Source organism: Eptesicus fuscus, chromosome 15 (genome assembly GCF_027574615.1).
Source record: "Eptesicus fuscus isolate TK198812 chromosome 15, DD_ASM_mEF_20220401, whole genome shotgun sequence".
NCBI classification, from domain to species: Eukaryota; Metazoa; Chordata; class Mammalia; order Chiroptera; family Vespertilionidae; genus Eptesicus; species Eptesicus fuscus.
Genome location: NC_072487.1, coordinates 42,969,789 through 42,984,472, shown reverse-complemented (window position 1 = coordinate 42,984,472; position 14,684 = coordinate 42,969,789). Strand labels below are relative to the sequence as shown.

General features: G+C 40.9%; 1 protein-coding gene across 5 annotated transcripts in view; it reads right to left on the bottom strand.

Annotated features, from left to right (window-relative positions):
• Window positions 1-14,684, bottom strand: part of LOC103286511 (TLE family member 4, transcriptional corepressor) — a 163,989-nt gene that overhangs the window by 121,291 nt on the left and 28,014 nt on the right. For all 5 annotated transcript variants that reach the window (XM_008142048.3, XM_028146281.2, XM_008142049.3 and 2 more), the window contains exon 5: window positions 5,923-5,985. In XM_008142048.3, coding sequence (XP_008140270.1) covers window positions 5,923-5,985 — 63 coding nt within the window. The remainder of the gene's footprint in view (window positions 1-5,922; window positions 5,986-14,684) is intronic.

Here is a 14,684-nt window from a genome sequence, read left to right as displayed (position 1 = left end):
ACATCCCTCTCACAATCCTGGACCACTGGCTCCTAATCGCTCACCTGCCTGCCTGCCTGGTCACCCCTAAGTGCCCCCACCTGCCGGCCTGGTTGCCCCCAACTGCCCCCCCTGCTGGCCTGGTCACCCCTCACTGACCCCCCTGCCGGCTTGGTCGCCCCCAACTGCACCCCCCCCCCGCCAGCCTGGTCGTCCCCAACTGCATCCCCCATGCTGGCCTGGTCACCCCTCACTAAACCCCCTGCCGGCCTGGTCACCCCACGCAGCCTGCTTGTTCAGTTGTTTGGTCGTCCCTCACTAACCCCGTGCCAGCCGTCGTGTGAGGGTGTGATGGTCAATTTGCATATTACCTCTTTATTATATAGGAGGATAGTTGATAAATCTTAACTCAGGGCACAGTTGTATTTTTCAGAAACTCACTTAAGTCACCAAATTAGCTACAGCTGTTTCTGTGCAAACTGTTCTGTGAGAGAAAACAGCTTTTATCTTAACTAAACTACTACTCCTTTGATATTAAAGCAGCCAAATATCCAGGTAGGTTCTTTACACTGTCACGAATCCATATATAACAACCCAATAGTATAGGTTTACCATTACATGGATGAGGAGACTGCAGCCCAGGAAGTGAAGTATTTTACCCAACATGATAAAGGAAGCAAGTGGCTGAGCCAGGATTGGGCTCCAGGTAGGTGTGCCTGACCCTCAGGATCTTATCACATAGCATAACTCTACCAATGAATTCTGTTCCTTGTTAGAGGAGCAGTGAGTTTCTGAAAAATACAACTGTGCCCTGAGGAGAGAAGATTTCCAACTATAATGTAATAAATTTTCACCTATAGCCTATCAGGGTTTGAAGTTCTCAAAGGTCTTAGGAAAACCTACTGATCACCATGAAACATACCCTGCTTGTCTCAAAAATAAACAATTTTATAATCTAGGAAAAGAAGAGTTCAAAAAACACAACTGTCCTCCAAATCAGGTCCTCAGCTACTGCCTAATTTAATGCTTAATCTAACAGGTCTGCTTCAACAAAAAACAAAGTATCCCCTCCTTCTGAAAGATAATCTGCATGGAGCTACCTGCCAGCTGCTAAAAGCAGCCCCTAAAGCTGCAAGGCCGACCTACCTTCACAGGAAGGCTGCCAGCCAGTGTTCTGAAATACTACCATGAACTCTTCCCAGCGTTTATTAAGTCCTTCCTCTCCAAATGTCTTGGGAGTCAAAATAAGCTGGATAGAATCCATTTCCCAGGAAAAGGAAAACAAAATAATACTATCCCAAGTGCTTTACATTTCAGTACATGTGATATACATTATAAAGATGGGGTTATTCCCACCATTCTATAGGAATACCAAGGCTCGGAGAAATCAACTTTCCCAATACAAAGCCAGTAAAAGGCAGAGTTGGTCTGATTCCAAATTAGCAGAAACATTGCACCCTGCTTCCAGGGTGTAACAAGTGCCTATAGTTTTCAATCTACATTAGAAATTCCTTAAAGGTATGTTCTTGGGAAAGGAGGAGGGGGACACTGGTGGCAAGTCTACTTACTGGCATCCTCCAATTTTGCTCAGGGCCCTAATGTCTAAGGGTCTACAAAAGCTATATCCTGAAATTGCTGATGAAAAAAAGACTCCATCCACATAATCAACTTGTAAAACCAAAACCAACTTCAGCTAAGCCATCAAGTATATTTTAAAAACAGCCAGATCTCAACGGGATTGAGAAGTTTATTTTTCTATATAACTTTGTGGGTAAAACACAGACCCAATCCAAAACCACGATTCCTTCTGAGGTGAGCGATACTGGTTGAGCACCCTGAATAGTTGTCATCTTATGGGTGGACCTTTGCTTGCTGACTGGGGAGAGACAGGTGTTTGCTAAATGGGAAAATTAATTTTTGGAGCTAGAAGAGAATCACTTTGGAGGCTACTAATGCCTCACTGAGATTTTCAGCTAGTGTCAGCCACAGGTTTGGTTTTAATTTACACTTTTTTTCCTTTACCAGAAGGACATTAGAGAGAAGATAACAAATTCACAATTTCCAAAAAAAACAATGAATACAAAGAGGAGGGAGGGCTGACTCCAGGTCCTCTCACAAAGAAATCTAGCACTTCACTGCTGCTGTAGCTAGTACTGATGCTAGTAAACATCAGGAGGTGCTTACTATGTGCTAAATTTCATGTACTTAATCCAAGTAATCCCCAAAGTGACTGTGTGTTCCATGCTATTATTAACCTCATCACACAGATGAGGAAACTGAGGCTTAGAGAGGCTAAAAGTCACCCAGCTTAACTCGGTTACAGAAAGCCACTCAATTTGTAATAGGGAGGCCAAGACTTGACCTAGATCTGACTGTCATCATCCTGGCATTTCTTTCTATGGAATTGCCAACTGGGAGCTGATTATTTTTAGTTCCTTCCCTGCAAATAAGGCCCAAAGTGGGATAGAGAAGAGCTTCCCACTACTACACGTTGAGGTTTGCCTTTTAAAGAACAAATTTGAGGGCAGCTGACTATAGATTAGTCTTTACCCATTCCTAAAAGCCAAAAGAAAGGGGGAGAAAAAAACAGCTTTAGATGGGTAAAGACACACAAGCTTTCTCTAAATTCTGATAGTAGGAGTCCTATAAAATTCTAAGAACTATAACTGATAGTTACTTTAATGACAAGAGTTGGCAATATCTTTGTTTAATGCCTGGACTTTGGAAGTAGTTGTATGTGAGTAAACAAGCACATCATTAAAATATATACTGACTATAATTTTTAAAATTTTCAAAATGTTTTAGTGAAATTGAATAGAAAAATAATTTTCTTTGTATTATATCCATACACTTCAAGAACTATTTTTGTTTTGTTAATCTTCATCTAAGGATTCCTTTCCCACTGATTTTCAGAGAGTAGAAGGGAGGAAGAGAGGGAGAGGTGGGGTGAGAGAGTGAGAGATAAACATTGATGTGAGAGAGACACATCACACATTGACTGGTTGCCTCCCTCACACAACTCAGTTACATGCCCTTGACTGGGAATGGAGCCCTTTTGTCCACAGGCTGTCACTCTAATCACTGAATCACACTGGCCAGGATCCTTCAAGTACTTTTGATCTACACTTATACAACTTATTTCTAAAATAAGGTCTTGCAGTTAAAACTAAATTTAATAATTTCATTCAATACTCTGTGTGTTTTTTTAATTTCAAAAAATGTGGTACACTAGACACAAGCATTAAGCAAGTACATTAATAATCTCATGGGAGCTAACTTAAAAATAGACATTACCTAAAAAAAAAAAAAAAAAGAGAGAGAGAGAGAGAGAGAAAGAGAGAGAGAGAGACGTTACCTAAATGTATGTAAATTTGCCTCTTGTTCCTATCAAATTCCAAAAAAAATCTCTCCAACCACTGTCCTGTACCTCATGTACTAGTCCTTCAGAGAAGGTGTGTGTTTTTTTTCTTTTCTCTAAATGCAATCATTTAATTTTAAAATAAAAACATTTTAAAATAAATTATAATACTGCAGCTGCCGTTTTGGCAGTGAGACTGTCACACAGAGAGCTGGTGTTAAAAGATCAGATTAAGAGCCTTCAGTCCTGGCACCAGTGAGGCTCGCAGCCATGCAAGAGTGATTTTCCATGCCTCTGAAGAGACAGGAAATAGAATTCATCTTCCTCTAATAACCTGCCTCCTCGCCTCCCTCCAGATTACCGTCCATCTGGCCTCAGGGTAAAGGCAAGGAGTCTGATGCTCACAGAATGCCCAGAAGGAGAAAGAAGGTGGGCAATGTTCAGACACAAAACAACAGAGAGGACTGGATTGGTCAGGAACAAATATGTCTGTGGCCCACACATTAGAAGATATAAACACACCTTAAGAAACTGAAAAAAGTTGAGTAATTAATCCAAAGTAAGCAGAAGAAAAGATATACACAGAATTAGGATTTAGAAAACCATGACATAGGTCATTCATTACACATGAATCAAGGATTTCAACCAAGAAATGTCAAAAGTAGCGGGGAAATAAACAGTAAGTGATGAAATTATGATGCCTACTCTCGCACCTAAAGCAGAAAAGGAACTGCCAGTATTGCCCCCATGGCTTTCCTCTACAGGGTACAACCTCTCAGCCAATTAATTCCAGTCCAGTCTTGCTCAGCAACACTACCATTACACATTTTGCTCCTACTGGGCCTGCTTACACAAACAACATAACTCACGTGGGAAAACAACCTACTGGTAAATCAGCTCCACCAACACCCCCAAGACCTCCTTCCACTTCTAAATATAACACCACAGATCCTGCAGTAATGCCATGGGAAGAAACTGTCTAATGATTATATAGAGGTCTGTGCCTGCAGAGTTCTAATACCACCCAGGGATAATTCAAACTTCTGCCTTGAGTTGTGTCACCTCAGCCTGGTTACAGCTCTGTGGGTTAAACATTCTTTCCATAAAGCAGAGCTGCTTCAAGTCAGAAGAAACATACACTGGTCTGGAGTGGGCAAAGGGCACCTACGCTTCCTAAAGGAATGCCTACAGGCCCCTTGACTCTCCTTCACCACCCCATCTAATCTAGTTACAAGCAAATCCTGAGTGGAAATACGTCAATGCAGAGACAGTGGGTGGTGGTTCTGTGGTAACAGCTAAAGGAAGAGAAAGACAATACACCCTTTATTGTTTGTGATCCAGAAGAGCATATGGATTCAGGATTTTAACTTACGAGCACCAGAAAGGGATATATACCCAATGAAAGGTAGCCATGGTTACTCAAGTCTAACCCAGTTCAGACCAAATAAGAAGTCACAGAGAATCCACATCTCTGTAACATACATGCATCGCAAATACCCTCTGCACACTAACATCATCAGATCATGCCCACTGGTAGGCAGGCGACAAACCACGCTCCTGCAAAGCAGGGACAGGCACACTTAAAAAAACTGAAGGGTAGGAGGAAAGGGTATGTCATGGTTTTCTAAATCCTAATTCTGTGTATATCTTTTCTTCTGCTTACTTTGGATTAATTACTCATCTTTTTTCTGTGCTTTCTATCCAACAACACATAGCTCTGTGGCTGTAAGACATGCAGGTATTTCATTACTTAGCTTCTTCTCACAGCTGATCTGCCCTGAGCAATGAAGGATTCAGTAATACAGAATCAAAAAGTATCCCTTTCCAGCATGCTCACCTAAATTTCCAACTACCCAAAGCAAGCAAGCAAATAAACAAAAAGAAAAAAAAAAAAAGCCACATGGAAGCCACCGTGCACTAGAAATGCACCTCCTCATTCCAGCATGTGTGCATCTGTGGACAGTGTGCACTCCAACAGGTGGTGAGCAAGAGAGAGCAAGAGAGCTGCATGCCTCCTGGCCTTGGCAATGCATGAAGTCCATGGCGTTCAGAGCGGTGAGTCCACTGAGCCCATCTTGCATCTTTTCTCAAATGCACAGGCAATACAAAGACTTTATGAGGTAACAATAGTAACTTTTTAAGAGCAGTTAGACAAAAGTTACATTAGTTTGTGTTTACTACATAAAGTACTTTCTATTTGACATCTCTTCTGACAACTCATTGCCCAGTGACACAAGCATAGAACAAGCTTTTGTCTTCTGGGCAATTTTTTAAACTACCTTATTAGATGCCATTAAGACAAACAGTCATAATTCTGAGTAACACTAAATTGTCCAATGACAGCAAAATATTTTAACAACTGAATTTTTCCTTCGCATATTAGAAATATTCTATTATATAAACACAATTATTTTCCACTGAATGTAAATAAGTTGTAGAAGTTGGAATATAACACTGTACCTTAGAAATGTGCAATACAAACACCAAGAGGCTGACAAGGGCAAAGAGTCAGTCCCACAATCCCCCTTCTGCAAAACCACTAAAATGGCACCTTCTAGCCCAGTGCCTGAAACCAACTGCCTTACCTCTTGGGACAGGAAAGGAATGACTTGTGCACAGATAGCATTCAGCCTCTTGACAATCTCTGCCTGTAAAAAAAAAAAAAAAAAAAGGAAAGGAAAGCAATAAAGAGGTCAGCTGGTTACAAATTCCCAAAATATTAACAGGATGATATTAAAACACACTTTATATTCTGGCTGGTATGTTTCATAAGGAAGAGGAAAACGCTCATCAGCTAGCCCACTAAAGGGCAGCAGTGACAACAGTGCCACATTAATAGCACAATTTATTAACCAGAATTCATCTTTAAAAGTCAACCTTCAAGAATCAGGACAACATAAAAAGAAATTTAATTTTCATAACTGGAAATCAGTTTTCAAAAGCTTCAACAGGACCCTTATTCAATCTGATGTGGGTTTTCATAAAAACCCGAGTTTTTAGAATTTAGATAATAAGTATGCATTCTTCTCTATATCTCAACTTCTCTCAATTAGTACTCACTAGGATTTTATAATTAAGTCTCCAACCTCCCCCCAAAAATACCACCCAACCCAACCCCCAAAAGTTGATTAATTCATATCCTTAGCAATAAATTGTTGAAAAATGGCATGTTTTCTTTAACCATAAAAATTCCCAAGGGTATTAACCAAGATTTTCTGTGTGAAGAGGTTTAGAACATGCTAAAAATCTTCCTATACATGCAATTTGTGTGTATATGGAAACTAACCTTGGGAACTAATCATTGCACTATTTACCTGTAAGAGTCCCAATAGTGTCAGATAACAGATTTTTCTCTAATAATTTTTCTAAGTATACACATTTTACAAAAACAGGATGCTACAGTAAGTTTGAAGGAGGGAGGAAAGGAAGGAAGGTCACTACTATATTTTCTTTATTTTTTTTAAATATATTTTATTGATTTTTTACAGAGAGGAAGGGAGAGGGATAGAGAGTTAGAAACATCGATGAGAAAGAAAAATTAATCAGCTGCCTCCTGCACACTCCCTACTGGGTATGTGCCCGCAACCAAGGTACATGCCCTTGAACAGAATCGAACCTGGGACCCTTGAGTCCGCAGGTTGACGCTCTATCCACTGAGCCAAACCGGTTAGGGCACCACTATGTTTCCTTTAAAATGCTACTCAAAGCTTCACCAATGTTCATCTTAATTTGTATTATCAGAGTAGAAGCCCAGTGCAGGAAATTCTTGCAGGGGGTGGGAGGAGGCCCTCAGCCCGGTCTGCACCCTCTTGCAATCCGGGGACCCCTTGGGGGATGTCCGACTGCCGGTTTAGGCCCGATCCAGCAGTGGGACATCCCGCTTGCAATCCGGAACCGCTGCTCACCTGCCTGCCTGATTGCCCTTAACTGCTCGCCTGCCTACCTGATCGCCCCTAACTGCTTGCCTGCCTGCCTGATCGCCCCTAACCACTCTGCCTGCCGGCCTCATCGCCCCTAACCACTCTGCCTGCCTGCCTCATCGCCCCTAACTACTGTGCCTGACTGCCTCATCGCCCCTAACTGCTCTGCCTGCCTCCTTGATCACCCCTAACTGCTTGCCTGCCTGCCTGATTGCCCCTAACCACCTCTGCCCCAGCCCCTGCCGCCGAGGCTTCATACGGATGTCTGGAATGACATCCAGAAGGTCATTCAGCTGTCCAGTCTAATTAGCATATGCTTTTATTATTATAGATTATTATTACAGATGGCTCTTATAGACTTTGGCAAGTGACAGGTAAACACATTTCTTTTATATACATACATATAAAATAGCTTATATTTTACTGATGAGGTGGGCAAAAGGAGAGGAGTACTGAGAGGCAGATAACATAAAGCAATTATTATTTTTAAAACATCCTATATAATAAAGAGCTAATATGCAAATGGCCATCACGCCCTCATGCTGTCATGCCATAATGGCTCAGACACTCAACACTGAGGAGAGAAGAATGGGGACCAGCCAGGCACAAATGAGCTCACAAGAGAGGACTGGGGACCAGCCAGGCACAAATGAGCTTGCGAGAGAGGAATGGGGACTATCCAGGCTGCAGTCCCGGGTGCCTGCGGCTGCAGCCCTAGCAAAGCCACCCACCCACAGTCCCCTGCAGCTGCGGCCGGTCTGGGCGAAGCCGGCCTGGGTCCTGGGTGCCTGTGGCCGGCCAGAGGGAGGAAAGCCTGGGGTCCCGGGTGCCTGTTACTGGCCGGAGGAGGGAATCCTGGGTCCCGGGTACGGGGCGAGGCAGAGGCAGTTAGGGCTGATCAGACCAGCAGGGGAACAGTTAGGGGTGATCAGGCCAGTAGGGGAGCAGTTAGGGGTGATCAGGCAGGCAGACAGAGGTGGTTAGGGGCGATCAGGCAGGCAGGCAGAGGGGTTAGGGGTGATCAGGCAGGTAGGAAGGCGAGCAGTTAGGAGCCAGCAGTCCTGGACTGTGAGAGGCAGTTGGGACATCCCCCGAGGGGTCCCGGATTGGAGAGGGTGCAGGCTGGTCTGAGGGACCCCCCCCTCCCCTGCACGAATTTCATGCACTGGGCCTCTAGTTCTTAAAATAAATTCCACCGGGGTCAGTTCCTCATTTTTTAAAAGAACAAAATGCTCTCTTTTTTACTAAGTCATTACCAGAATGATAGTGACACGCCTTTTGCATTCTAGGTTTCCTTCTCTCATCAGCAACCCTTGACTTGACAGCAAAACATCTTTTCAATGCCAGCACCTTACAAACTTTGCCAGCCAGGAGAAAACACAAATTCACCAAGCTTCAAACCTACAATTTCCATTCCAGTTCTGCATTCCTAACAGGATGGACAAAAACCCAGCACCAACAAGGAGCAGTGAATAAGGACCCAACTGTGCTGACCTGATTTAATTTATGGCACTGGCCCCATGGAGAATTTAGCTATCCTTTAAGAATGCTTAAACCACCATGAAAAGCTGCAATGGGAATCACCAAACCACTCTCCACCTGGACGAACATACCACAGTGGTTATGGGGTGAAATTCCAGTGTGAGCTGAGAAAAGAGAGTAGCATTCACCAGACTGAAAGCACGGTGTCTCAAAGGCATTTGGTTGTTAAGCTTTCTGCATCAAGAGGTGAAGGGAGAGAGAATAAAAGATAATGAGACACTTTGGGGCAGACCAAACTGATGATTCTAATGCTTAGAACCATCTGCCAAGCATATTTTCCTCATTATGTTGTTTACATAAATAAAATAGTCCCTTGCTAGGAGGGTTGAAAAATGTGTGGGCACATAAGAAAACTGAGTTCTTTAGTTTGCCTATAGGCAATAAAAACTACTCTAAGGAAACTTAGCTGACAAAACAAAGACCAAGAGGTATTTATCTGGCTTCTTTAACTTTGGACCTAGGCTATTTCAAGTCTGAACAACTATGAAAAAGAGTCTGTATTTTCTTTAAAAATGTAGAAAAGTCGCTTTATTGGTTCATACATGTTAACACGCAAACCTAACAGAAAAAAGCAGACGGGGCGACCTTCCAAACATTTTCTTTAAAGGCCTCCTTTTGTTTAAAAGACTTCTTAATTTCTTTAAGTTGTCATGCCAATGGATTTTCATGGTCAGGCTAATTGGCAGCAGGGGGGTGGGATGTGTGTGTGATTTCATAAAATTAAGCCGGTCATTCTTCACTTTGAAAGCTAAAGTTGCCTCGGAAACACTGCTGCTTTCATGGTCATCTAATTTTGCTTCTTTTGTCCCATAGGATTCAGCTTTAGGGAGGCATCATTTATTTACAGGCCTTTCCACTGGGCTTCAGTGATCAACCAATAATACTGTGGACACACACTTCTAATGGCCTATGTTTTGAAACTGAGTCTAATCTAATGGCGTGAGGACCAAACTCCTTTTCCAGCACAGCCATTAAGGGATGTAGGTTATTGCTGTTGTCACCATTGATATTTGTCATTGTAATGTAATTAGGACCCTAAAATGATGCATTACAGCCCGTGGCATAGCTTCTATTAAAATCTTTTCTTCTGCTCACTGAACTGCGACCTGCTTTCTGATGAATAACAGACAGACAGCTTTAGGGTAAGGAGCAGATTCATCAAAGAAGTATTTTTCAGCTTTGGGTAAAGAGAGGGGAAAAATAGGCAACCTTGGAGGAAAAGAAATAGGGGAGGAAAAGCCACAATACACACATTTGAATTTCATCTGACCACTTGAAATTCTGATTGCATCTGATGAATCTTGCTTAGACAATATATTCCGTCTTCGAATCACATGGTTAATCAGGGTTCTAATCTGCTATCCATCAACCTATGCCAGCACTGTAGCTTCCAATCAAATTTATAGGTGATGTGGCTCATGCATCCCTGAGCAAATATGTTCACAGATAGCCCATTTAAACAGACAGAGATTCTGAAATACTGCTGTGAGGGTTACTGGATGTTATCATCGTATTCGATGCTCTATGGACACTGCTAACTATTGTCCTCAGTTGCCCATGACATACCAAAATAGCATTAACGGCCCCAATAAAAGAACAATTGTTCATGTCAATATATAACAAAAGATTGTTTTTGCATCCATAGTTTGTCAAACACATTAACAATTTTTGACACTTCTATTACGTCTTCCTCTATCCATCTAAATATTCATTAAAAAAAAAAGTTACACATATTTTCCTACCCTCAACTCACTGTCATTCTATTTCTTTCTTCTATAATTTCCCACCTTTATTCCACCCCTCCAAGAAAGAGGCAATAAAATTGATAATCATCTCTAATTTTTTTAAAAACTGTTTGAGCTATATATTTTAGAAAAAGTTAGCTTTAAAAAAGGCATGCTATAAAAATCCTTTACTTATATAAGCACTTCATACCTGGCACATGAATGCTGACAAGCTAACTCCAAAGTGGTGATGACCAGTGGACTAGCAGCATAACCAGTCAGTAACGAAACAGAAAAATACTGAGAAGAACCTTTTATCCCTTTTATCTTCACACTCCAACTCAAGAATCATTGAAAATTATTAACTACCTTGCAACATGGAAAAGCGATGCCATACATTGAAAAGAATGCCACGATTCAATCACTAGATTACAAAGCAACAAATACTAAAGCACACAGTATCAAAAACATATTTTCTTTATCATATGAAACAAATTACATTAGTCATTTAAGTAAGACAAAAAACTGGTTAAGCCTTTGCTTAAATTGAATTGCAACCTCTCAAATAGTACTAATACAATAAATCTAAATTTTATTTAGATTATTTCCGCCTACATAATATCCTTTAAAAAAATTAAATTTTATTTTAACCACATAATAAACTTGAGAGAAAGTACAGATGACTTTATTTTAGTAACCAAAGAGATATATCAAAATCAATCGTTTTAAAATTTTTCTTACAATTTTTAGCCTCTCCTTGAAATAGGAAAAACACTATTACACATTTTTGAAATAAAACAGAATAACAAAACATTAGAAAACCATTTTAGCAGCCAACCAGAAAAAAACAAAAAAAGAACAAAAAATGTCTAAACAATTATAGTTTCAGAAAAACATTCCTTAATAACATCTCACGATTAATGTTTTCTACAGCAGTTTCTTTGCCAAATTTTTTTCCCAAAGATGAATCTATTTATTTTATTATGTGCTTATCAAGAACATAACATCCACTATGTATAAACACTTTTTTTAAAAAAAGTGAAGAATAATTCCTTCTTATTCTGTCTGAAATCTGTTTTGGAATAAGTACAAATAAATCTTGCAACTCTCTCCTTCACCTTCCCTTTACCACTACCAGAACCAAGACTATAATTTTAATTCAATCAGAAAATTATCTCCATTTGTTCATCAACCTACTCCAAATTTTCTGAGAAATAGTACAACTTTTGGAACTGATCTTGCCTGCCTCTAGATTTTTAAAAAATCAGAGAACTAATGAGAAATTCTTCCAAACTTAATAAAAATCCATACTAAATGTAATGAAAATATTCAAGTACTAGTACTATTGCTCTACACCAGTGATGGTGAACCTATGACACGCGTGTCAGCACTGACACGCATAGCCATTTCTGATGACACACGGCCGCATGCCGAGGATGAAACATTTGCTGCTCCTGAAGATGAAACATTTGCAACTAGAGTCTTGGAGTTAGTTTTTTCCTCAAAGTGACACACTACCCGAGTTATGCTCAGTTTTTTGGCAAAGTTTGACACACCAAGCTCAAAAGATTGCCCATCACTGCTCTACACTGACAACTCAGATTTTATCTTATCAAAATTAAACTTTACAAAAGATCTAAGAACATGTAATGGATAACACAAATATTATGTGTTTTTTTGTTTCGTTTTGTTTTAAAGCCCAACTGGAATAAGGCTTAGAGATTTAGATCAAAAGTATCATCAGCATACTTCAAGTGATTACTTTATATTACTAACTAGAGGCCCAATGCATGAAATTCGTGCAAGAGTAGGCCTTCCTTCCCCTGGCTGCCAGCACCAACTTCCCTCTGGCACCCGGGACCCAGGCTTCCCTCACAGCCCCAGCTTTGTCCGGAAGGACGTCCAGTCTAATTAGCATATTATGGTCGCCCCCTGCCTGATCGCCCTGATATTAACAATCAATTTAATAGGACATCTATCAGTTCCCTAAAGGACTGATTCAAACTACCAACACTTTTTTTTTACCAAGAATATTTCTCCTTAGTACCAAGAAGAAAGTGGTACTAAGGAGTACTCATTTAGAATTGAAAGTGCCAATGTTCAACCATTTTTTTACCCCTAACCCCAGAAGTTTAACTAAAGCAACCTGCTTTGTGTTTTGAACTCATATATATGTGATTTTCCTGTGCACTAAGTGTGCACAGTTCAGCTAACTGCACACACTGAAGTGCTCCATTTGTTTGTCCTAAGAAGACATATGAGTGCTACAGTTGGAATATGCAGGACAATATCTTTCCCAGAGAGTTATCACAGTACACCTGCATTTCGTGAAACTATTCCCATCTGTTGTCAAAGGTGAAGTAGTATTTTAATAAAGCATTTTGTTAGAAAAAAAGGGCCCCTATCTCTCACCCCTGAAATCCCAGATATTTGACTATTATTTTACCTACATCTTCTGGGCTCTGGTTATTGTGGTTAAATACTGTTTCAAATGTTAAGAGTGATATAATATCAAGGGTGAGAATGATTGATGACCATTGTGCCTGATATCCAGTTACTCCTACAAGGTCAAATCATTTCAGTCCTCAAGTCTAAATAACACTGTAACCAATGTAATCACTGTTATACTCAGCTCTACCACAGAGGTGGGGCAGGGGAAATGAAAAAAAAGGTGGAAGAGAAAAAAGGTGGGATGTCAGGAGTAGGGAAAAGAAAATGTTTTTCTCTGATGAGCTGAACTTCAGCCTTCAGGGAACAAGGTGGGGTTGGTCACAGACCCTGATTATTCTGTACTAAAACACCCACACCCAAGTTGTGCAAATGCTCATTTACTCAGTACTCCTGGGCCAGCAAGCACTACCAGCTACTTTTTGATGTCTCTTCTTCTCTCCCTCCATCTCAGAATCAATCTCAATCTCTATCTCCTCCCTCCCTCCCTCTCTCCCTCTCTCTCTCTCTCTCTCTCTCTCTCTCTCTCTCTGAATCTGAATCTGAATCTGAATCTGAATCTCCTTCTCTCTCTTTCTCTTTTCCCCCTACTATTTCCTACTGACATAAATGCATAGGAGCCTTCGAATGCTGATGTACGATTGAGCATTATGATAATTAACCATAGTGGAGGGGACAAATATTCCTGTGCCCATCATAGGTGAAGATCATTCACTGTGTTTTCCCCCCACATGATGTATGTGATTAAAATGTATGTGATAAAATACCTAAAAGATGAAGGAACTCTGGATACTGGAATAAAACCAAAAAGAAAAACACTAGCTTCTTACCAAGTTCTCATCAAGGATAGCTATCACCAGGAAAACAATAAGACACCTTCTATACACTGAGAAATATGCTGTATTTCTCACCCACAGGCGAAACTAAAGACTTTGTCTCTTTTTTTCTTATTTATCTCCATTTCTCAACAAAACTTCATCAATATCCAAACCCCCTCAACACTCCTTTTCCTCTTGTCCTTTCAATTCTAGCCTCTATTGCCCTTCCTCCTCCCAAGTATATATAATTTCAACTCTCTGAAGCCATCACTGTCAAGTTACCCTTCCATTCCCTTGGATTGTGCTCGTGCCTTGATAAATAGCCAGCTTTTATTAAAACAAAAGTGTTGCTCTTCTGCTGTTTGCACTTGCCAAATAAGACCATTACCAACCAGGTCCAGGCACAGCAGACAAGTGACTCCGCAGATAGAGCACAAAGAAGGGGGAGAAGCAAAGGTCTGAACCCGGCATCAAAAAAGACAGGTGTGGACAAAGCACAGCAAGGATGAAGGAGGGTCCCTCGTCTGACCTGCCTTTCCCTGATCTTCCCAGGGCTAGTCCCTACTTATCATTTAAGTCTTAGTCCACTCCTCAATCATCCTTACTCACCCCTCCTCTATGACTCCTTCTCCCACTCATCCCACTCACTCTGCCTATTATAGTCTTTTCTTCACAGCATTTATAATCATCTGAAATTAGCTAACATGTTTTTGTTTTCATGAACTAGAGTAGTACTTATACAACTTTAATGTGCACACTAATCACATGGGAATCTTGTTCAAATCAAGCCTGGAGTGGGGCCCGAGAGTCTATACTTCTGACAATGCTCTGGGGTCCACAGACCACATCCCGAGAAGCAAGGTTCCAAAGAATTGCCTGGTATGTAGAAGATACT